The following is a 25,184-nucleotide window of genomic DNA, read 5'->3' as shown; positions in this document are numbered from 1 at the left end:
AATATTATTTAAGCGTTACACCCGTCAGGTTATTTCAAGCAAAGTCTTAATAATGTAGTCTATTAGATATAAAATTGGAAGTTGAAACAATTATTAAATAACTTTTTAAATTACAAGGTCCATTTAAAAGTTTAGTAACCTATTATGAACCAAACTTGTTCTGACATCATCGTAAAAGCTGAAATTAGTTAGAAATAAATATTAAAATTCAAAAAATATTTTTAGTTAAATCAAAAGCACTTCTAAAATATTAAGCGAAATTAAAGCACTCCAAAACACGAACATGCCCCCGTGGCTATACCTTTATTTGGAAATAGAATTAATTAAAAATTAATTTACACTATTCTCTTATCGTCCATCATTATTTTAATTTTATTTTGAAAAACATTATACATTATTATAGTGGATATGAAGAATCATACTAATATAATGTGCAATTAATTCCAAAGTGACAAAAATCAGAATTATTCTCCCATTGTGGACTGTAGAGATCTAATTCTGATTTCTGGCAAAAAGAAGACAACACTCCAAAAGGGAATCAATTAGGCTCTTCAATTTGAGTTCGTGGCATTCACAATTGGAAAATATTAATAAGCTATATATAAATATATATATATATTTTTTAAGTGTTTGGATGCACGTGTTTTGTTCATATTCCTGCACAGTTGAGAGAAAAATTGTCCCATTAAATTCTTATTGTCATGTCACAGAACGTTAAAAACTTAAAATTAACTTACAAAATGAGGATGGAATACATTTTATTCATTGAGCTTAAAATACTTTATGTTTTAATTTGATGAAGTAATTAAACTTACTCAATTTCATATATATGACTTACTAAACTTTAGCACATAATTTATCTAAAAAATCAATAAAATAAATTAGACCTCCAAGTAATCAGGACGAGTTGAACGAGGAAGATTGCCCTCTCAATTTATCTGATTTAAGAAGATAATATTAAAAAGTTAAAAATTTTAAAGTGCTCCCACTAAAATTTTAGGATGGAAAGGATGTAAAATAGATTAATATACCAAAATAAGCATATATACAAAAATAACATTATAATTATAATGGTGGAGATTTCAACATTTGGATGTTAGAAAAGTTTATTAATAAAAATGTGACATGGGAAGACATTACTACCCTTGAAGCTTGGGAAGGAAATATATATAAAATATCACACAGAGCTTTCAAGGGGAATGATTGGGCGGCGGCACATAATATAATATAATATAAAATTCATTATTTTTGAGGTTGAAGATCATGAGCATCTTGTCCGGCGGCGAATTTAGAGGTGGCCGTAATTGGGAGCTCCGGCACGGCGGCGTCAGGTTTATCGAGGTGGCCGGCGGTGGAAGAATAATCCTTGCCCTTTCCCCACACAACTGAGTAAAGCCCAATTGCGATGATAATGCCTCCAATAACGCTGGTGAAGTGCAAAGTCAGGAGATTTAATTAATTAATTAATTACTTAATTAGCCAAATTAAAGAAAAATACCGAGGTGCTTACCCTAAAAAATATATATTTTTCTTATTTGTTAAAGAATTAAAAAGGTTTTAAATTTTTGTTGATAGGTAATATAAAAATACATACTAATCCATAGTGACGTAAATACGTTAAAGAAAAAAAAGATATATCTTTATAAAGTAAAAAATAAACACAAATATATGGCTTTGATTCTTTCTCCCCAAGTTGTTGATGTGCCAAATTCCCATTTCTTTGATATAAACTTGATACGATGTTTGATTCTAACTACACATTGACATGAATAATATAAAAGATTTTGGATTTCAAAGTGTTTAGTTAGGATAATTTTGAAAGATAACCCATCAGTTAAGTTGGATAAATTTGGATTAAAAATAATGATAAGGATGTGATGGGACATAATCACACGTTGATTAAAGGTAAAACACAAACATCATCTCTATGATATGAAACTTTCTAGATAAAAAAAAAAAAAAATGTAAATTCGTGGAAGCTTAGACCCAAACGAAATTTACTTGAAATATAAACATTGAGAAATTTTTTTTTGACATACCTTCCAAGATGGAGCTTCTCAGAGAGAATAATGGAGGCCATTATAGAAACAACCACCATGCATAAAGGGTTGAAAGCCGTCACAAATACAGGGCCTCTGGTTTTCATAACCAGAGCTTGGAAGTAATATGCAATTCCTGACCCAACTATTCCCTGAACAAAAAGAACCCAATAATCACATATATATTAATTAATTATATCATATACACGCACATTATTATATGTATTAATTTGTTAATATGGTATGATTTATAATATAAGGTTGAAACAGACCGTATAGAGAGGAGCCAGAAGCCTGGAGTCCCAGCCCACCGCCCAGGCGCTGGGACGGCGTTCTATTGCCACTGCTATCACTGTGCTTTGAAGCGCACCCGCCAAGCATATTAATGACGAAAGAGACAGCTCCGCTGGGTATCGCTTCACCGTTATCGACTGTAAAATTTACTTCGAGTTATCAATTTTATAGGAAGATAAAATTAGTTGTCATATTTGCAACTCGATAAAGTCTTATCATTTAGATATACCAATATATGATATATAACTATAATACATTATTTTTGTAGCATTCATAAAATCTATGATAGTGATATACCATTTTTGTATATTGATATATTTAATATGAAGTAAAATATGAGAGCTCCAGGATTTTGTAGAAGTGACTAATAAGTGAAAGTTTGTGATTTTTGATTGATATAATATAATATATATCTAATATGTAGTTTTTTATGTCGGTAAAATTGAAGAGATCAGTATTCATATATATTGTATTCTTATTTGTGATTTTTCACAACAAAGATTTTGTACGTCACATATTTGTGTTTTTGTAATATATTTTTTTCCTATTATTTTGACATCTTTATTTTATGCGAGGTGGGCAGAGCGAAGAAAGGATTGTCCCTTGATCTGTCAAGAGAGTTTTCTTTTTATTCCATCCTTCTAAAATTTTTAAATTTCTTTTTGAAAATTTCTGGCTCTGCCTCGATTTCACCTTTCCATAACAAAGCAACAGCAAGTTCAAAATATTGAGTTATACAAATACTTTATCTCAAACTTTTTTTTTGACACAAAAAAGTGGTCTCAAAAAACAAGGGGGTGAATGGGCAGGTCCTAGCTCAATGTTTAATTTTTTTTGAGCAAATTGATTTCTCAACAGTTTACTAATTAAAATTGTACCAAAAAAAAAATATTTGGGTACTAATTGATTATATCTATTTTTCATGTTGCCCACCGTTCAAAATTTGGTAGCTCATTCATTTTTAAAATTAAAAAAAAAGAGACATTTTTTTTTATCTAATTCTCTCTTTTACTTGTAATAAACTGATGGTCTACACACTTTATATATTATTGTTTTGTACTAAATCATATGCCTTTAGAATTTGGCTTGAAAATAAAGTTGGTTGGTTGTACTAAAACAAATAATAATAATAATAATAGAAAATAAAGTTGGTCGAAAAAGCTCCCTTTATCCATGCATATATAGCCTTTTTCCCTAGCTTCTTCCTTTACATTTGAAAGAAAAAAAGGTAAGAAAGATAGAGATATCAAATTAAAAAAACAAAGCAAGAAAAGATAGTGATATCAGATTTGGAATTCATTAAAAGGATTCGAAAAGCAAACTTATATATAATATAAATATATATATATTTTTTGGTTGAAAAAAGTGAGACCAATTTATTAGAAATGATAATAAATAGGGTAAAAAATTAAGGTTGAAGAAGTTACTTGTAGAATATAGAAACAGGACCACGCCACACAACCGACGAGGATGAACAAAGTTCCGGAGACCCAGTGCTGGTTGGCGGCGGCGCCGCCGCTGTTACGGTGGTGGTCGTTTTTCCGAGTCCAAAAGAAATCGAGAATTGGGCCTTTGTAGAGTGTCATAACCAAGGCTCCGGCGAAGGTGACCACAGTTCCGACCACCTTGGCCACTCCTCGTACTTCCCTTATATTTACACGCTCCAATCTGACCCCATTATTAATTAATTTCAAATAATAATATTAATTCAATTTCAGACCATAACATAAGAGAGATTGAGAGAGAGAGAATAATTAATTACCGTAGAATTACTGCGATAATAAAGGTAACTGAGGGCACAGCGTTCATTATGGCAGAAGTAAATGATGCGGAAGTGTATTTCATCCCCAAATAACCAAACCCCTGATCAACAACTGGCCTGATGATCAACAATAATCATCCAACAAATTAAATTAATACACATTTTTAATCCTTAAACTATGATCCTCAAACCACGTAAGCATTGTTTAAAGATATATGATGTGATGTTCCACATTCTTTTAGGTCTTATTTTTTTAATATCTATTATAAATCTTTGTAAGGTCTATTTTCTTTTCAATGTGAGATCCTTAACGGTGACTTGGTATAAAGATGGATATTGATGGATAACAGTTAAGTAGTGTTTCTTACTCTAGAAAGCCTAAGGCCATGATTTGCAAAGCAACGGGAAGAGTCATCCTGGGCCTGGTTTTCCTGAGATCGGGGACCGAGAAAATTAAGAGTTAGAGAAGGAATTGTAATTGATGTCAAGTGTGTATGATTGAAGTTAATTACCTTTCGAAGATTAGAGCGAAAGGTGCGAGGAAGAGAGCGGCGACAGCGTTTCGGTAGACGATTAGGATGTAGCGGCTCATGCCTTGGTTGAGGGTAGCCATGCTGATTATGTACATGCCTGCAAACCCAAACTGCAGGCTCACCATTAGAATGTAAGGCTTCAACTTATTCATTCTACCACTCCCACCCATCCTCATCTCTCTTTTATCTCTTAGTCTTAGTGAAGTGTGATGATAATAAAATGGAGAATGAGAAACTTCATTGGAGTGGCATGCCTTTATATAGAAGATAATTGGATGAGTTGTCCAACCAAAAAAAGAAAAGAAAAAAAAAAAGAAAAGAAGAGTATCTTTACCATCTTATGTGATGTATGTGGAAGCCTGAGTCTAATCATCAAATAGATTTATTCTAAAGTTACAGGTCGAATTTAGACCTGTTAAAATAATTTACAAAAGTCAGATTAGGAGTGTTATCGGAGTGGAGTAGTGACAGTATGATGACTTTCATATCCCCTCTGCGAGGAATCTTCATTTAAATAATTAGTCTCCACGATAAATTTTCGTCTAGATTGAACACCATAATACAAAGACATATAATCATAAAATTTGAAAATTTTCAAATAATGGAGTGCTAAAAGAGTAATATATGTTGTTATATCTAAAAAAAATGAGTAGTATATGTAATTTTATGTATTTGTGAGAAAATGCGAGAAATACAAATACATGGTACCAAACACTTAAAAGAGAAAATAAAGAAATCAAATATGAAAGATTATCATTTCTCATAATTCTTGAACAAATTAAGTATATTCGAAATCCCAACAATTGATAATGTAGAAAAGAAGAATTTAGGATACACAAATATATATATATATGACCCCAAAAAAGAAATCCCAACAATGTCATTGATATATTAATGGCCGCAGATGCATATTTTCTTAGTGCTTTGCTTATATGACCTTTTTATTGATCATCTCCATCACTCACAACTTCCAAAGGGATCTCTACTTTCTTTCTTTCTTCTTAAATATATACTTTTTTTTTTCTTTCTTTTGGGTAATCATTTTCTATTTTGTTTTGTTCTATCCATTTCGTAAAAAAAAAAAGCTAGGAGATGAGCCAATTATTAGTAAGGAATCTTTGACCAAACAATAACTGTTGAACAATCTTCTGAATTGTATTTAATTTTAGTTAAAGTTAAATTATATATATTTAGTTTATTTTCTAGATTATTTAAAGTTTTCGATTATAATTCCAAAATTTTGAATCATATATGTTTCTAACCGAGTCTTTAACATTGATATATTAACAGTACAATGATGTTCTGACATGTAATGCTTATTTAGTTATTAAATAAATTTTTAGATTAATAATAGGCAATTGATTAACGGTTGTCAAAAGCAAGCATAACTCAATCATAAATGACATATCTTCAACCAAATAGTTGTAAGTTCGATCCCTCATCTCACGTGTCGTAGGAAAAAAAAAATTTGATTAGCGGTTGAATATTATTTTAGTTTTCAAAACTTAATGCTTTTGTTGTCCAATCTTATCTATGTATATCACCGCCCATGCATGGTGTGGTTGTAATCGATCATAATTCCTTTTTATATAATATAATATAATATATTTTTGTATATTTATTTATTTATATTTGAAGTATGTGTTTGTGATTGGGTTCTACACGGAGTAGTGCCTGTGCTAGAGAAGACTTGCAAAGAAAGATCAAATACTTTGAAGTACGAAGTCGAGGAGGAGGAGAAGTCCTTTATACACATTTCGAAAAGCAAATTAGTACGAGCTATTGGGCCATAGATCAGCAATACCCATAGCTTGAAAGTATGTCTTTGTGAAGATCATAAGCTTCATAGGTCGGCCTATGATGTAGATGATCAGAATGTATATATTTTATTTGGATCAAAATAGATCCACCAATCTTTCTTGGTTGATGTTGTCCACTAATTGTGCTACCAATTCTTATATGTGCAAGTGTACATAATCGTCGCAGCAAGTAATAAAAGTTCGAATCCACAAAGACTAAATGCTTAAACACTCGATATTCACTCAAGAAAGTACTACACAAACAATAGGCTTTTCTTCCAAATAATAACTACACAGTGCTGAGATAAAAACCTTGAAATAAATATCTTAATGCAAACACAAGGGGTAAGTTCGTTAGAAGTACCAAACATCCACAATCACTCAATAAGATCTTGTAAAATTAACGGCGCAAGGGGGAGAGTAAGTCGACTCTTCTGGGCCACCCTAACTATGTTGTAGCATTAATGGAGTAAGTTCAGTGGTCAAACAGACAAGATGCTCTTCCAAATACCCCAGATTTTCTACTACTAACATTCATAGACAAACATCAATAGCATATACACACAGTTTTTATGAAAGCTAGGTGATGTTTATCCCTAAGTCACCACACGCTACACTTAAGTAGACTCTAGCTCAAGATGAAGGGTTTCGTTCCCTAAAACATTTTTCCAAACATTATCAAAGAGATATTTCAAAATGGTGATCAAACACATTGAAACTAAAGTGATTAACAACTTCAACTCAAAGCACACTTCCATTAAAACAAGCAGCACTGTTACAACCCAAAAAATAAGTCTAGAACATCTCCCCCTCACACAAGTTGCTTAGGTATGCAAAGTCATAAGGAGAGTCAAACAAAATGTAGGAATGAAAATAATACAAATATGAGAAAATGAAGAAAATGAGTTGAAGATCAGCTCCCAAATGCCACTGAAGAGTCTGCTTCTTCTCTTCGCTTTCTCCAAGGTTCTTAGAGAGAGTTTCTTGGAGTGAGGGTGGATTCCTTCCAAGGATGAATAAGGGGAATGTTTCTTGATGTGTGTGTCCCCGGAGGCTTCTCCTCTTGTTTGTATTTATGCCCTCTTCAGATATTAGGGCAACAACATGGACCTTGGGGGACCTAGCTCTCACTGTTGGTTAAAACCTCCATTTACTGTGGTAAATCTCGTTGGGCAGTCCTTTCACTGTCAACTTGTCGTTTTCTGCTGTTTTCTAAATCTGGATCTAATGCTGTCGGATTGTCAAAGCTGTAGCAAAATGCACCAAAATTAACTCAATTGCAATTGACAATACGTGTTTATGATCTTTTTAGCACAAAAACAGTAACTAAGGGTGAAAGTAATACTATCTTTAGCTAATTTATACCAACATTATACCCAAATAACTCTCTATTTAGAGAGTTATTAGTTGGTACATGCGGCTAGTCAGATTTTATCCTCCAACAAAGTACATACACCATTTTACATATTTTGAATCACTGTCAACCTCAACAAAACATGGAAGTCATTAAAAAGCTTATAGTGACAATTCTTGGAATTAAGGTCGACCAATATTGGAGTGTCTTGGCGAATTTCCTTTATGGTCTAACATGAAAAAGTTTGAAAATAACATCAAAAGTTAAAAAGAAAATTATAATGTGTTATGTGGTGGTAATAGAAAGATTGGTTGATTGCACCATTCTCATTTTCCAACTTTTCTATCCATCTTAATAGATTTTTCTTAACCACATTTTCTAATATTTCACAATTTGTTGTTTGTATCTCGTCTTTTTCATAGTCTATGCATGCATAGATATATAGTTGAATTGTTCTTAATGATTTAAAAAACTTTACTCAAACGTATTGACAGGAGGGCGCGAGAGAAGTTCAAGTTAATCACAATATGAGGATGAAGGAGTACGGTAGAGAAAAGGAACTTGTACTCATCTAGATTTGTAGGATAACGTTACAAGAGAGTGACAAAGATAGATGTGCGCATGGAAGATGACTCGGACTTTTAGCTTTAAAATATTATTAGTTTATCATATTTTGTATATGGTCATGATAGAAAAGGAAAAAAGAAGAGAAAACAGAATTTATTTGAGTGGGCAACAATGGTAATAGGGTTTGCCACTTTGAAGGCAATAATGGTGTGAGTGCATGGCATTCACTTTTTCATGTAATATGAAATTGTGTAGAAAAGTAGAGAAGGTGATTTGATTTTTGAATCCCAAGTAGCCAAACAATATAATAAAGCTAAGGTAACCAAATAATAATAATAATAATAATAATTGAGCAAAAGGAAAGAGAATATGATAAGGCAAAAATGTGTTAGTGCTCTTCCTTTGTTTTCATTTGGAAGTGGAATTCATGGGGTTTTTATCTCATCTTCTGAGAAATGTTTATGGCATTTGATTATAAAAAGCTAGCTCAACCTCAAGGAGAGGTGGAGAAAATATAAATTATTTAATATATTTCATACCTTCAATTATTGGTCACACATCAACTATGGAAGTGTGTCAATCTTAATTTTGTGGAGATGTAATGGGATTGTGGATAAAGTATAAAAAAAAGGAATATATATATAACTTGATCCTGTGACATATGAGTGTCGAGAAAATACATACGATCTTAAATCTTAGATAGAGAGCCATATAGAATTTGAATTTATTTTCTTTAAATTCTTTTTGAATTTACTCTTTTGGGCCACTAAACCAATTCAAAATAGTTAAAGTAACATTTCAATTCTTATTTTGAATAGCTTAGTCAATTCTTGCTATAATAATAAGACATTAGAACTATTAGAACATGTAGAAAACCTAGAGATTTTAAATTAAGTATTACTAGTTTAGGCCAAAGCGAGTCTAGCTCAACGGTAATTGAGATATACCTCGAGTAAAGAGGTTGTGAGTTCGAATCCCCTCCCCCGACATGTTGTACTAAAAAAAATTATTATTAGGTTTAGAGTATTTTTTTCATTTTTTTTACAAATTTGGATATTTGATGCATATGCAACCAAATTAAATAATGAGTGACCAATCATATTTAGGATATGCTTAAAGAAACAGAAAACAATGGTGTGGCCCTCTACAATATTTAGTTGCCTTCACATTCAGCATGCATTTTGGGGACAACATATAACAAAAGAAAGCTCAACAGTTCATATAACAAAACCCCAACACCATGGTATCCCCAAAAGGAACTCAACATTTTTTATTTTTGATGTTTAACTGTTTTTTTCTTTTTTCATATATAAGACAAAAATATGAATATCTAAGAAATATATTCAGAATTAATGCAAATTATATATATTATGTTTCATTATCGCTTTTCAAGAGTGAGCACAAATTCTTATTTGATTGATATAATATGTGTATATTCTAAATTAGAAAAGATAATAATAATTAACTAATAGAGAGGTCGAGTTTTTAAAGTTAAGACAATTTGAAGGATGTGACTAGAAATTACAACGACTAATATGAGCATAATTCAACAATAATTAATATCTACTTTTTCTCGTTAGGTCAAAGTTATTACACTCAGCTTTCTTTCTAAGTTGAAAAGGGTATCATTCAAATTTGAAAAATAAACAAATTTCTCAGATTCACAATATAGCCGAACCTAATACCCAAATCCCCAAATCCGTCCAAAGAGGAACCAATTCCCTAATCAAAAGAACTTGTGTGAATGTATATATATGTTGCCACAAACCTTAAAACAAATAAAAACTTAATTAAGCATGCATATTGATCTTATCATTTATTTAAATTTGAAGTTCAATTTGTAGAATTAAAAATTTTAGGTTAAATATATATCTGAAGTTTTAATGTTTGGGTATTTTTTTTCAATTTAGTCCTTCTTGTTTAAAAATTTCTAGTTTAATTTTCTTTTTTATGTTTTTAGGCTCACATTATCGGTAAATGTTAAAAGTGACTAAAGATAAATTATCCACATAAGTACTCAATAAATTGACAAAAATTTAAAGAAGGGAAAATGCTAATTCTTCCTCCAGATACTAAGAAATATTAGTTTTCTTCCTTCGATGATATATAATTCTTCTAAAATTCTACAATTCACATATAAATCTACCTTTTAACTATTTACCGATAGACTAAATTTTGAAAAACTAAAATATAAAGACTAAATTAAAAGTTTATAAACAATGAAAGACTAAATTGAAAAAACACCTAAATTAGGAACTAAAACATATATTCATGAAAATTTTGGGTTAAAATTGTAACAAGAAAAGCTATGTAGAACATTTTGACCTATATTTTCAAACATTCTAATGATATAACAGTAATTTTTGGATTTGATTGTCTCAAAAAAAAAAAAGAAAAAAAATTGGATTTGATAGCCAGAAGCTAGGAGGAGCATGGACAGTTGAGTTCAGGTACAGCAGCGGCGGCGGCGAGTTGAAGAAGCAAACCCTAGATTATCCGCTATACCTTCATCGGCGGCAGTGTTTCCGATTCGGCAGCTCTCCGGTCAATTCAACTTCAAAAGTCCACTTACTGTAACTGCTTGGCCACGATCACCGGCGCCACCCATGGCGAACCTCCATCACCACTGTTCATTCATTTCACTCGCCGCTTTTCTTCTTCTCCTTTCGTTTCCTCTCTCGTTCTGCCATCTCCAAGATGATGAAGTAGATCCAGATTCTCCAGTCTCTCGCTTCCAAAACTACCTCAGAATCAAAACCGCCCACCCGAACCCGGATTACGCCTTCGCCGTCTCATTCCTCAAATCTCAAGCACTGGCCATCGGTCTCGATGCGCAAATTCTCGAGTTCGTTGAAGGTAAACCTCTTCTCCTCTTGACCTGGCGTGGATCGAACCCTTCTCTGCCCTCAATTTTGTTAAACTCTCACATGGACTCTGTCCCCGCCGAGTCCTCCAAGTGGCTCCATCCTCCATTCTCCGCCGTCCGGTCCTCCGATGGCAAGATCTTCGCCCGTGGTTCTCAAGATGACAAGTGCATCGCCATCCAGTATCTCGAAGCCATTCGGAACCTCAGGAGTCGAAATTTCGTCCCGGTTCGTTCGATTCACATCTCGTATGTGCCGGATGAGGAGATTGGGGGTTTCGATGGAGCTGCGAAGTTTGTTTCGTCGAAGGAGTTCAAGGAGTTGAATGTGGGGTTCATGATGGACGAAGGGCAGGCATCGCCAGGAGATGAATTTAGGGTTTTTTACGCCGATAGATCGCCGTGGGGGTTGATAATTAGGGCTAACGGAACCCCTGGGCATGGGTCTACATTGTACGATAACAGTGCGATGGAGAATTTGATGAAGAGTGTTGAGATTGTGAGTAGGTTTAGGGAGAGCCAATTCGATATGGTGAAGGCTGGTGAAGCTACTAATTCGGAAGTCATCTCTGTGAACCCTGTTTTCGTCAATGCCGGAATTCCTTCCCCCACTGTGAGTTCGGCGAAATGAGTTGCAGGACTCAAACACAATAATAAGTCCTCTGGATATGTCTTTTTTCTTCATTAATATCGTGCTTTGTCGCAGGGATTTGTAATGAATATGCAACCTTCAGAGGCGGAAGCCGGTTTTGATCTCAGATTACCGCCCACCGCCGACCCAGATGCTATAAGAAGAAGAATTGCGGAGGAATGGGCTCCGGCTCGGCGGAATATGACGTTTCAGGTGAGTGGCGGTTGGCTAATTTGATTTCCACCACCCATTACTGATTTGATTCTGATATTCATCTGTTATTTTGAGGACCCCTGTTTTGTTAGCTCCCATTATTAGTATTCTTCGTGTGCAAAGTTTTATGCTTCTGGCATCTAAAGAATAATATGGAGAGTTCCTCTTATGACTTGTCATTTTATCTTGCTGAAAACGTAATAGAACTCCATGATTATGATTTTAAACCATTTTTTTCTCTAAGAAACAGTTTCATTGATGTATGAAATTAGAAAAAGGGAAGAGAGTTTGCAATCCTAGGAAGGTCTAAAACCAATTTTGATATAGAAAGAATTTGAATTCTGATGGAGGAGGATGTTGTTGCTTGTTCTGTTGTTCACAGAGAGGAGATATCGGAATTTCCATTCCCCAAACAAATTGGTTCATTCCACTCGTCTTGGTTGATGAAATAGTTATATGGTTCATGACAAAATATCATATCATGAAACTCATCTACTGCATCGACAAACAATTTGCATCGGGCCCTTTATGGACATGCGGTTCACTAATTTTTCTTCCCCATGGGAGGAATTGACCAACTTTCCTATGCTTCCTTTCCACTTATCCGTGATTTAATACATTTTTAAAGCATGTATGGCCTGGAGCAATTTTATTAATTTTCTGTTTTTCTAGGGATTAGACGTTCCTCAAATAAATGCATTAATCATTATAAGTTGGGGACATCTCTAATGAATTAAACTGTTGTCTATTTGTATGTCATCTTAGCAATATATGGTAGCTAAAACAGAATGGAGTTGATTCCTGCAGATTACTCAGAGAGGGCCCATCAGAGACTACTTGGGACGTCCATTAATGACGATGACAAACGGTTCAAATCGATGGTGGTCCGTATTCGAGACAGCCATCTCCGATGCTGGTGGCAAGCTTTCAAGCCCTGAAATCCTGGCTTCGACGACTGATGCACGCTTCATGAGACAGTTGGGCATTCCTGTTCTTGGTTTCTCCCCAATGAGTAACACTCCTATCTTATTGCATGATCACAACGAGGTTCAACAAGTCTCCATGATTATCTCTCTCTCCATATCCATATTTTTACTCCATTTTCACTATAATCTTACTAATGGGTTGTCTCATTTGCTTATACCTTGGTGCAGTTCTTGTCAGAAACGGTCTTCTTAAGGGGCATAAAGGTTTATGAATCCATAATCAGTGCTTTGAGTTCCTTTGAAGAGGGTGCATCCCAGTAAAAGTAACTGCCGTGGGTTAATACTTTGGTCGTGGACTCATGGCAACACTGCTGTATTGTAAGTTAAGAAGTTTCCTTTTCAACACCATATCACAATTCACTTGTGAACATTCTCTTCCCTTTTATTTCCTCTTCATGGGTTTCCAATTAGACAAATAATGGGAAAAAGAAGGAAAAAAACTCAAAACTGTTCTTCCCTAGGACCAAGTTTTAGAAGCTTTTAGACACATTACCCCTTCTTTTCCCTTCTCCTCATATTAGAGGCCTAACAAAACCTAAGTTGGGATTACTGATTGTGGAGATACAGATCTTAGAGTTGTGATATTGATCTTAAAATTATAGGGGAAACAAGGTTTGGTAGCAAGTTCTGTTAATCCAATGAGAAGCAAAAGGGATTTGTTTTGATTTGATATGATTCTGTGGTTCAAAATGGGAAACAAAAGCACTTGGATGTTGCCTCTTCATCTTCCAACATCTCTCCAACTTTAAGAACCAGCGCTGCACTTTCGCCCATCCTCCTAATCCAATCCAATCATTTCTCTTTTAACATTATTTTCTCAGCAAACAAACAAAACATTGGTCTCATACGCCATGTGCCTCTTAGACTCCATCACACCAACAAAATTACATGCCTTTGTTTCTGTTTATATGCAACGTACGGAAGCTGGTACAATGCCAGTAGAGAGAGAACATAGAACAAACAGCTTTCTTTCTGAGAATTAGGGAATGAGGGAAGAAACATTGCATCTTCATTAATGGCCATGAAGTTTTATTATGATATAGAGGCTTTGGTGGGTCTGAAGATATAGATAGGAGAACGAGATAAGTAATATCGCATGCGGAAGCATTAGATATGGGTATTCGAGTTAACTCGTACACATCTCGATTAATTTACTAAACCACTAGAGAGCATGTTTGGAATAGGATTGGCAAAAATGAGACTAAATTACATGTTTAGTCTCTATATTTGGAAGTTTCGTTTATCTTTTGAGTAAATCTTATCATATATTTATACTGCTAACTAACGAGAACAAACGTCCTACAAAATAGATGACTTAAAACTTAGTCCAATTCAAAATTTTCCTACTAATCTTTAAGATTACATCCACAGACAACTCACATTGTTTTAATTTGTTTGCCAGGTTCATGGTGGGTTGAAGATTGATTGGTGCCATGATATATCAACTTTAGTGAATGAAATTTCCTTACAATTTCACAAAAGCAAGAACAGCCCTTTCCTGCATGTTCTGACATTTTTCTTTTTTGAAAAGAAAAAAAAAAACATGTGAGCTCCATTAATTAGCAAAGGAACATCATAATTAGTTTAATTAATTAAGGTGTAAAATCATACTGTCAGCCACCCGATTGAGCCATATTCAAGAAACACAAATATATTAATACTCTGTTTCAAAAAAGAGAGGCTTCGGGAATCTCATTGTTTATTTGTTTGTTTATATTTTGGATTCACTAATTCCCAAGTCTATACTATTTTTACACATTAATGATGTAATGTAATAAATAATTAATATCGCGTTAAAAAATAATTCAATACAATATTTCCACTGTGCATTTGCAAATTCTCAAAATTAAGATGGTCAATAAGAGCAGCTTTTTGTTATCTGTTTTCACAGAATTTCATTCAAATATGAACAAGTTGCCGCATATAAAACACGAGACGAAGTTGCACAAGTTATCATTTTTCATATTTTATTCAAATAAAAAACGATTTTAGCACAATTTCTTTCTTTTTATATTTGTATCTACTAAACAAATTATTTGATTATTTTTCATTTATTTAATACCATGATTTTAGATGATAATTACAATATCATAAATTTGAGATCTACGGATGATATCCTTCTATTTAAATACATGTTGCTTTGAATAAAATCGACATATTATATATTTTAAGTATAACAATTTGGGGACATGGAGGATTGAACTTCCAACCTCTAAGAGAATGAATTTGTATCAATTACCATTGAACTATACTGAAACATGTGTTCTAATTTCGATAAAAAATTTTGCAAACATAAAAGGGTTTAGATTGGAAGAATAACCCTATTAATCTCAATATTTCTAGAAGATACCATTTTCTTTGGAACGTAATTTTGTAAGATTTATGTGCACTCTATCTCATTCTATTTTAAATATTGTTGCCAAACAATAAAGAACAAAATATATTTTTAAACTGTTGACTCTCTTTTTAATGTGAAACCAAAACCAATGGTCATTTAACCTATGATAATGGGTTTCTCAAACTTGTAGGAAGAGTAGTTTAATATAATAATATAACTGCAGCTGCTCTAATTAGAAGTATTAATACCATTGTTAACTTCATTAATAAATAGATTAACAATATTAAATTAATATTTAGGGAAAACAGGGGGGTGGGAAACTAAACAAATCACTTGAATTACTATAACCTATTTTAATCTCTATCCTTTTATACTTTTATTTATTTTTTAGTCATTATACTTAGAGTGTTTATACTTTTAAAATGTCTATTTTAATCCTTATAGTATTAAAAAGTGATCAATTTTGGTCTAAGTTTGATTCTATCACAAATTTTAAAACGAAGAGTCTTAATAAATCACTATGTCGTCTATTCTCCCTTCAATCAAATCCGAATACTATGGCTAGAGTTTTATGAAAAAAGTCAAAGCCCCTTATCGAATTTGAACCGATGACTTACATCTTATCATGGCACATTGCTCTACCACTGAGTTAAAAAGGCCTTTTTGATTCAATTTCTAAATAAGCCACTAGTCACAATACTGAGTCGTATATAGTTATTATATAAATCTATTAACCATTAAATGATTCTAAATAATTAAAAAGATAAAATATATAAAAAATTATTAATAAATAAATTACGTTGGGTCACTGATTCCAAAAATGAAATGTTGTTTGAATCATTGAAGAGTTAATGACCTTATAATACCCTTTATTTTAATTGACTCGTTAATAAATCAGGCCATGATCACAACATTTCGAACCTTTCGAAAACTTGTGTCAAACGCAGTGTTGTGTTGAAATAGCAATATAAAAAGGAAACAAAAACGTCGACTCCAGTACCTAATTATGTCCAAATTACACAAATTCAAACTTTCCAACTTAAGATTTCACAAAATTGGAAGTTTCCAAAGTTTAGATTTCATAAATTTTCAAGCCGAAGAAAGATGTATAGTTAGGGTTTTCACCAACCTCAGAAAACGCGGTTGAAACAAAGAGCACACACCTCATATCCAAAGCCAGTGCAGCAACAGCTGTACCCTTTTTTTTTTCTCTTTTTTTTTTTTTTACTTTTGCCATTTTTCTTTGTTCTTATTTGTCTTTTTTTTTATAATTATTTTGTTTTTTTTTTCCTCCGTCTTCTCGATTTTGCTGAGCCTCACTAAACTGCAAGATCCTGGAACCTGCCGCTCCCTCCACAGCATCCTATATATCTAATGTCTCTCCTTTTTCTTACAAATAATTAATTAAATACCATCCCCCCGAAATAACCTTAATGCCCTCCCCTTCCATTTCTGCGAACACTACACTAACCAGAAACACGAGGACCCAGATGTCATTTCGAGTGCTGAATCCGAATATTTTAGTGTGAAAAATATCTGTCACCCATATCGAGCCATCTCCGTGTTCTAAATCAAACCATTTACACCCAAATAAACAAAATTCACTTAGGAATCTGACTGAGACTTAATTCTCAATTCATCATCAAATAAATAATATAAACCCAAAAAAAAAAAAAAAATCTCCTATGATCTCTATATTATATAAATCCTCCACTCCACTCTCCTCTTCCCTCACTCCATTTTCAAAGGCATTATATTGGGAAGATTTTCAAGCTTTTCATATGGTGAAGAAGGAAGCAAATTCGGCACCAACCAAAAAGAAGTACAAGGGAGTGAGAATGAGAACATGGGGCTCTTGGGTTTCTGAAATCAGAGCTCCTAATCAAAAGACAAGGATATGGCTAGGTTCATACTCGACGCCGGAGGCCGCCGCTCGTGCCTACGACGCCGCCCTCTTCTGCCTCAAAGGCGCCTCCGCCTCCGCCAGCCTCAACTTCCCCGCCTCCGCCTCCGCCTCTTCTTCCTTCTTCGGTCTCTCTTTTGATCCCTCCAATATCATGTCTCCTAAGTCCATCCAACGCGTCGCCGCCGAGGCTGCTGCTAATGCTGACTTCTTTCCTGGTGACACTGTTGATGCGGTCCATTCTACTGATTTTTCGTCGCCATCGCTGCCTTCATCGTCGTCGTCGGTCTCGTCACCGTCCGATAATGATCTGTTTACAACGACGGAGCCAGCGTGGTTCAGCTTTGATGACCTACTTTCCCCTAAGTACGTTGGCCAAATGTTGGATGGGACGCTATTTGATCCACCGGTTATTGATGACTTTTGTGAAGAGAGTGATATTCGTTTATGGAGCTTCTGCTGAGACCCAAAAACAAAAAAATATTAAAGTTTCATTCTTTTTTTTTTTTTTAATATATATTCATATTGTATGATCATCCCTCGGTTGTTAATTTCACAGAATTACTGACAAAAGAAAAACTTTTCATATATATACACATTGTTTACTGCGGCAGATATTTTTTTCTGGGTTGATTATTGATTTCTCTGGCCGGATTGGACTTTCTTACGTTGTTGTTCATCAAATTAATTTTTGTATTAATTTTTTGTACATATATAATATATAATATAATGATATATACTAATATCGTCTAAGGAAAACAAAACCAATGGCCAGAAATCTGTGTCGTGGTTTTAACGTGATGATGTCTTGTTTTTGTTGTTGGTATATGGAGAAGTTGTGCACCAATGGCGTGTTTGGGCGGTGGCAGTTTTTTGAAACTCAAAAACCAGTAACGTCAAAGGTCGAGGAGATATTCTCACAATATCATTCCGTTTCAATATCCTCACTTTAATCTTATAAGTGAAAACATCTCTGTTGGTACGAAAGAAAAAAGATGTAGGTTTAATTTTTAAGCACCTACAACAAATTTCCTAACTCTGCTGATTCATGTAGCCGTTATTGTTGGATTTCAATCTCAATTTGTCTACGTTCATTTGTGAAAAACGTCATATTATTATAGAAATATGGAGCAGAAAAATGGTAAAAATCTAGGGAGGGGAGTGCAGGGGATGTCCAAAAATGAGTGTCAAATCCAAAGCTTAAAATGGACAATATTTTTGTGGGGGATCACATGATGTGTTGTGTTTGTGTTTTGTGTTTAGGTTTTATGTTGGGGGTAAGGGGCATGGAGTCCCATTTCTGTGTGTTTTTTGTTGCCTTTTACATTGCATCTGGTCTACTCTCATCACTTTCTTTCAAATAAGTTCATGCATGAAATCCACACCCATAACTTTTCACCTTTCTCAATCATCACAAATATATTCAAGGAATTGTTTTGTTTCAACCCTTTTTTGCTCTTTGAAAATCCCAAAAATTAAAAAAATCAAACACAATCTTTTGTTTCAACTCTTGTTTTGTAATTATCTCACAAACGGGCTCATGTATTGAAATAATTACGAGGAGCAAGAGATTTATTATATATAACCGAGATTCAGAAGCTGAAATTTCACCTTGACCACCATAAAACTAAAGATTACAAATCACATTTTATTGTCATTTCATTACCTGGTATGCATACATGTATCTAGATGGAATAACTAAAGGTTGGCCTTTCTTTAGAAACCATAGATTTTTATTAGTAGTTTAAGTAGAATAAACTTTAATAATTGATTAATAATGATGTCTTTAACACCCTAGCTAACCATCATTTTGATTTATATGATTTTGAAAAGTTTATTGTTATTTTCTTATATTTTGATTTTTTTTAGGTAATAATAAGAAAACAACTTAACATAAAATAAATTTTGAAAAAACTAAATTGTCCAGCCACGAGGGAGTTTGACAACTCCACTCTTCTCTCAAATGGTTTTTCATCGCTCGTCTGGCTAAACCATGGGCCACCTTATTTGCCTCTCGACTGATATGTCTCATTGAAACTATTTCCATATCTTCCATTATCTGCCAAACTTCTTTCAAAAGTCAAATAATTTCAGTTTGATATTGATACTGTCTGTGAAGTAGATGAATGGCTTCGAGGGAGTCAGATTCGAAGTGAATTGGTCGACAGTGTTCTTGTCGAATTGCACGCAATCCCTCGCAAATAGCCATCACCTCTAGGTAAGTAATATTTCTTTCCGCTCTTATAATTCTGCAGCCTATTTTGATGACTTCTCCCTTCTCGTCTCTTAAAATCCAGCCAATCCCGCCGGTGTTTGTATCAATTAGTCACTCCCAATACTCTTTTGTAGTCCAGTTTGTCCTATCAATGTAGAAAAATTTTGCTTCAATAGGGGTGCAATTTATCCCTATATCTTTAATTTCCTTACATTCCCATAGGATATGTTGAGTAATCCCTTCTTTTTTCCTGCAAAAAGGACAAAATAGATCAGTAATAATTCTTATATTTCGATTAAAGTGTAGTATGTACTAAGAAAAAATAAAATAATTAAACATTGTGTGTGGCAAATGAAATGTTGAGATCATGTTAATAGTTGATACATATGAATTTAAGTAATTATATTTATAAATAATTCAATTCATATTCAACTCGACTATCAATTTGTATAAATTTTGTAGGAAGGTAATTAATGACATCTACTATAATGTAATTTAAAATTTTTGTAAGTATATATATATTAACTCAATATTTAAACTAAAGTTGAAGTATAAAAATTAAAAGTTACCGAAACACAATTCTTATAAACAATCTATTTTGCAGATAACCCCAATAGATTTGAAGTTAATTTAAGAAAATTAAATTAGAGAAGATCAATTAATTAATAGATTAGGGAAATTTTTGGAATGTGGGGTGGCATAATTAGAGCATAGGATACCATATATGAAATGAGACTGAAAATGGAAAAAAAGGGGAAGAGAGCACATGATCACAAATGACAATTTCCAATGTTGCAATATGACACATCATCACATGTGCCCTTCAAAAGCATATATTCAAAGTTCGAGATTTTTTTTTATTATTATCAATTCATTCTATTTTAATTACTTTGCTAATCTATGATTAACATTATATATATCTTCATATATTGTTCGGAGAGAGAGAGAGGCATTTTTGGGAGTTAGATCCAACACAGAGCGTGAGATTAATGATGTGGCCTTGGCCTTATTACGACAGAGTTAAGGAATAATTGATTAAATCAACATATAATTAATTGTCAATTATAGTACAATTAATGTTCAAAAAAATTATAGTATTATTAATTCATTTGTTAGTAATTTAATAGAATAACATATTTACTTTTTACATGTCTATATCAATATCTATATCTATAATATATTAAAAGTACGGATGTGAAATAATTTTTTTTGGACAATTATATCCTTCACCTTTTTTTCAATAACCCAATTTATCCTTCAATTAGAATCATAACCAACCAATTCTTAAATCTTTCATGTTCCATCACGTATAACTTGTCGTTATAGTTAATCTCACATTTCATTTAATGCACGGGGAAAGATTTAAGAATTTTTTTAGTAATTTAATAGAATAACATAATTACTTTATATATATATATATATATATCAAAGAATGCTATTACTAAATGCTATTTAATAGGTTCCCTATTTAGTATTTATATACATTTTACTCGTAAATTCTAATTATGGTTCAAATAGATGACATGTTCCATTCTTTAAGGTTGATAGGTTGGATTTCTCATTCCATAATTTTTAAACTAAATCCTAAATAATAATATAAAAAATCCCAAATTTACTACTAGGAAAATTAAAATAATTTAATTTAGTAAACTTAAAAAAAAAAAAAAAACCTCGCTGTCACAAGAGCCTACAAGCTACAATGAATCACCCTGATATATGTCATGAGTTCGTTTAGATGGGCCCAAACAAATCCACGTTCACTATAAATATCTTTTTCAAAGTTCAAAATATTTTTTTTTTGATACATCAAAGTTCAAAATAATACCCATACAGAATAAAGCATTTATAAATCATTATAATATAGAGCTTTATATATATATATATATGAGATAATGTCTTGGATGAACTATTTTGAAAATTTTTTCCAAATGTCATATATATATATATATATATGAGATAATGTCTTGGATGAACCATTTTGAAAATTTTTTCCAAATGTCTAATGTTTACAAATTTTACAGATTTTTGGATTTAAAACTTTTTTTAAATATCAAATTTGCCCTTATTTAGGACATTTATATTTATTATAATTAATCTTTTATTTAAATGCAAAAGATTAATATTCCAAATTTAATTTTGTAAACATTAAATTATTGTGGGTCCTAAATTAATCATTTTCATAATTCCAAAATTTACACCTTAACATATTCTACTAAAGAATATATATTTTACTAAAGAATGAAATTTATTACAAAATATTCAATTATTCTCATAATCCTCAAATTTACTCCTTAATTATATTCTACTAAATAATGAAATTTATTATAAAATATTTTTTCATTTCATTACAATTTTTGGCCAAATTTCAATAATATAGCCATTATAACATACACTTATATGTATATATAGAGAGATATATAAACTATATCCGACTATCTTTTCATTTATATGAAAAAATAAACTATATCTGACTATAAACTTAAGCAACATAGACTTAACAATGGTGATATAAACTATATCTATTATAATATACACGGAGATATAACCTATATATGACTATAAAGTATATACGACTATATCCCTTTACAATTAACAAACAAAGCAAATAACCTACAAACATTCCAATCGGAGACTAGACAATGGTCGGGATAAAAGGAAGGCTCGAACGGTCGACGGGCAGTCGGAGACGAAGGAGAAGCTAGACGGACTATTCTGACAACGAAGAAGAATGGAGGCGGCGACTGGAAACGAAGGAATGCAGACGGCAGCGAGGGACGAAGGAATGAACGGAAACAGAACAGATGAAGAAGAAAAGTCTGAGGGAGGAGGTTTTCAAATTTTTTAAATATTGGAGGATTTTGGGGATTTGGTATTTTTTTACTTTTGGGAAGTCTAATTAGACAAAATTTGAGGGATTTAAAATGTAACCTACAAATGTTATTTTGGATTTTAAAAATTAATTAATATTGAGACGAGATACAAAATGATATATTAGTGAATTGAGTGATAAGTACTAAATCGAATGGTCATTTTATATAATTATAGTGTCTAAATAACCTATTAGGGTATAACTCTATATATATAGCTTACTTTTGTATAAATCCCATAGAGATACCAAATGGGCCTCATCCGGATGGGGTGTGGCCCACATTGAGACAAATCAGACGTATTGGGCCTATTTCTCAATGGGCATTCTAGTTTGGGCTTTGTATCTCAAGTTAGGTTTTTGATTAGTTCAAAAATCGAAAAATGGAATAAACCACAAAACTGCGAGACCAAAAATAGAATTCTTTTTTTTTTTTTCTTTTGAGACACGACCAAAAATAGATTTTAAATCTTTAAAGGCATTTCATCCCCAGACACGAGAGAAATTACTAAAATAACGTTTATATAACCTTACTATTACGAAGATATGTTCATGTCGGTATTCGGTTATCGGAGGATATTTAGTTAAAATTTTTATTTAAACTAATTTTTAAAGTCATGTACTTACAATTTATCGGTTATAAAAATTTGAGCATTTTTCGTTCTTTTAAATATTAAATATAAAAAAGTCACCATCTTACACAACATAGAGAACTCCACTTTGAATGTCAAGAATGAGATGGAGAAGCAATTAAGAATTAAAAGTAAAAATCAACCGAAAATTGACCTATTAATTTGGTAAAAAAATCTGTTTTTTTGTCTTTCTCTCTTGATTGTCGAATGGGATGACAAAATTGGTTCTAACCCTAGACACTAAACCAAATATTTTTCTAAAATTTGTAGTACAGGGTCGGTCTAAACTTATAAGCGAGCGAGGCCAACGCTTAAGGCCCTCGTTCTAGGAAAGCCTCATATTTTCCTATAATATATAAGATTGGTATCTATTTAATTTAGTTTTTAATTATAAATTAAATTTAAAATATATAATATTACTTTTCGTAATTTTTTTTGTAATATTTAAATTAGGCACCACTAAAAAGAATCCCTAATTAATACGATTATAAATTTCTCTCAATTTTGATTAGCTTACCTTTCAAAATTGTTAACCTTAATCTTTTTATATATTCATATTCCTTTCAAATTTTCTTAAAAATCTCAACCTTTTAATATAACTGGCTCAAAATTCTCTCAAGTTTACATTATGAGAATAGATCTCAAATTTTCATCTTGATCTTGTGTGTGGTCTCACGAGATTATCATGTGCTAGAATAGAAATCAAAGCTTGTTATTTCCTCAACTAAACCTAGTTGTTTCAAAGTTTTAGGTTTTTCATTCAATCTCTTTTACTTTTCTTCTATTAATGATTTCATATTGTTGATGGCTCAAAACCCAATATCTAATGTTTGTTTAGATTTGATTACTTGGAATATCAATATCTAAAATATGAATCTGAATATGAAAAGCTTAATAAGAAAATAATAGTATAAAAGGTGATTGAATATGTCCTCAATAAATTTTTAATTGGAAGTAAATGTGATAAAAATACTCAAATAATAAAAGAAATGACAAGTATAGACAAATAAGAGATGAAAGAAAAATTTAGACGATGATATGGCGGTTAAATGAAGTATCTAATTATAAAAACAAATAAAAACTAGAGAGGAAGTATAGAGAAAATGGATTCACAACTACTGCGGTTTCAGTTAAGAAATTGCAAATGATATGAAAATACAACCAATATTTAGTGAAAAAAACCATTGGAGAAAAACAATTTGATGAGAATGCTGATATTGAAGAAATACGATCACCGCAAGATTCTTTTAGAATTGATTACTTTTACTATATTATAGATCAAAAAATTTCTTGACTTAAAAATAGATTTGACAATTTTACATATATGAAAATATTTTAACTTCTTATTTGATATGAAATAAGAAGTAATACAATATCAGAAAAGATATTGTATTAATTTTGAAAATACATTAGCACATGATAGACATTAGCGATTTAGATTTATTTTGGAGATATAATATAAAAGGATGGCTTCGAAAAAGCAGGCTGAATCCCAACAGTGGGTTGAGATTGTGGCTGCGAATGAGAATTTTGTCGGTGGTATTGACTAATGTTGTCTCTAGCACAAGGGAAGGGTATCAAGAAGTTGGTCAACTTTCGCATGAAAGAAGGTAAAAGAACGAGAGTTCATGCTATTGTTTATCAAACTTTTCATCGCTCAGCTCAAACTGAACGTGATGTAATCAAACTTATGGTTGACGCCGTAGAGTTCAGTCGGTAATGAATCAATACGCAGGGAAACTCTCCTCCATGGGAATGGCAAGTCTCGGAGGTTAAGAGGTACCGGTCACCCGAATTCTCGAGTTTGAATAGGGTCGGGGTTCATCATATTGAAAAGTGGCATGGCTTCGGTTTCGATGAAAATGGAAAGAATCCAACCTACTATCCACCCACGGAGTGAGACTCTACCCAGATCTAAAGAATTTGCCAAAGAGCCTTCTTCTAACTAGTTAGAATTTTGTCTTTCTCCTTTGAATTAAAAATATTAAGAGAAGTTTTGCAAAATGAAATTACAGAATATTATTAACAATATATCATTAAAAGTTGCTTCCGTTGAAATGAGTTTTTCAATATTAAAATTAATGAAATCGTATTTAAGGTCCACTTTATCATAAGAAAGATTAAATGGATTGACAATATTGTATGAACTTAGATTATCAAGATTTAATACATAATTTTACATCTCAAAA

At 32.3% G+C, this 25,184-nt stretch overlaps 2 protein-coding genes and 1 pseudogene across 3 annotated transcripts; 2 read left to right on the top strand and 1 right to left on the bottom strand.

The window, feature by feature from the left end:
* Nucleotides 1–1,044: 1,044 nt before the first annotated feature.
* LOC111011912 (WAT1-related protein At4g08290) lies at nucleotides 1,045–4,861 on the bottom strand. Its single transcript, XM_022285891.2, has 7 exons — nucleotides 4,608–4,861; nucleotides 4,464–4,526; nucleotides 4,096–4,212; nucleotides 3,761–4,001; nucleotides 2,312–2,470; nucleotides 2,040–2,191; nucleotides 1,045–1,426 (listed from the first exon to the last, which is right to left on the bottom strand). Exons 1-7 carry the CDS (start codon nucleotides 4,802–4,804, stop codon nucleotides 1,243–1,245), a joined length of 1,113 nt encoding a protein of 370 aa, XP_022141583.1. The 5' UTR covers nucleotides 4,805–4,861; the 3' UTR covers nucleotides 1,045–1,242.
* Nucleotides 4,862–10,708: 5,847 nt separating this feature from the next.
* Nucleotides 10,709–14,731, top strand: LOC111011881 (Peptidase M20/M25/M40 family protein). 2 transcript variants are annotated; one of them, XM_022285840.2, is made up of 5 exons: nucleotides 10,709–11,824; nucleotides 11,918–12,055; nucleotides 12,863–13,102; nucleotides 13,210–13,359; nucleotides 14,444–14,731. In XM_022285840.2, the coding sequence occupies exons 1-4, from the start codon at nucleotides 10,955–10,957 to the stop codon at nucleotides 13,300–13,302; spliced, it is 1,341 nt and encodes a 446-aa protein (XP_022141532.1). In that variant the 5' UTR covers nucleotides 10,709–10,954; the 3' UTR covers nucleotides 13,303–13,359; nucleotides 14,444–14,731. The 2 variants fall into 2 exon arrangements, with proteins under 2 accessions (XP_022141532.1, XP_022141534.1); XM_022285842.2 differs by having other exon boundaries at nucleotides 13,210–13,363.
* A 2,061-nt stretch (nucleotides 14,732–16,792) lies between these two features.
* On the top strand, nucleotides 16,793–17,922 carry LOC148212041 (ethylene-responsive transcription factor ERF014 pseudogene; annotated as a pseudogene).
* Nucleotides 17,923–25,184: the final 7,262 nt, after the last annotated feature.

This window comes from Momordica charantia (genome assembly GCF_013281855.1).
Source record: "Momordica charantia cultivar OHB3-1 chromosome 4 unlocalized genomic scaffold, Mcharantia_2.0 BLBB01000004.1, whole genome shotgun sequence".
NCBI classification, from domain to species: domain Eukaryota; kingdom Viridiplantae; phylum Streptophyta; class Magnoliopsida; order Cucurbitales; family Cucurbitaceae; genus Momordica; species Momordica charantia.
This window is presented reverse-complemented; position numbering and strand designations above follow the sequence as displayed.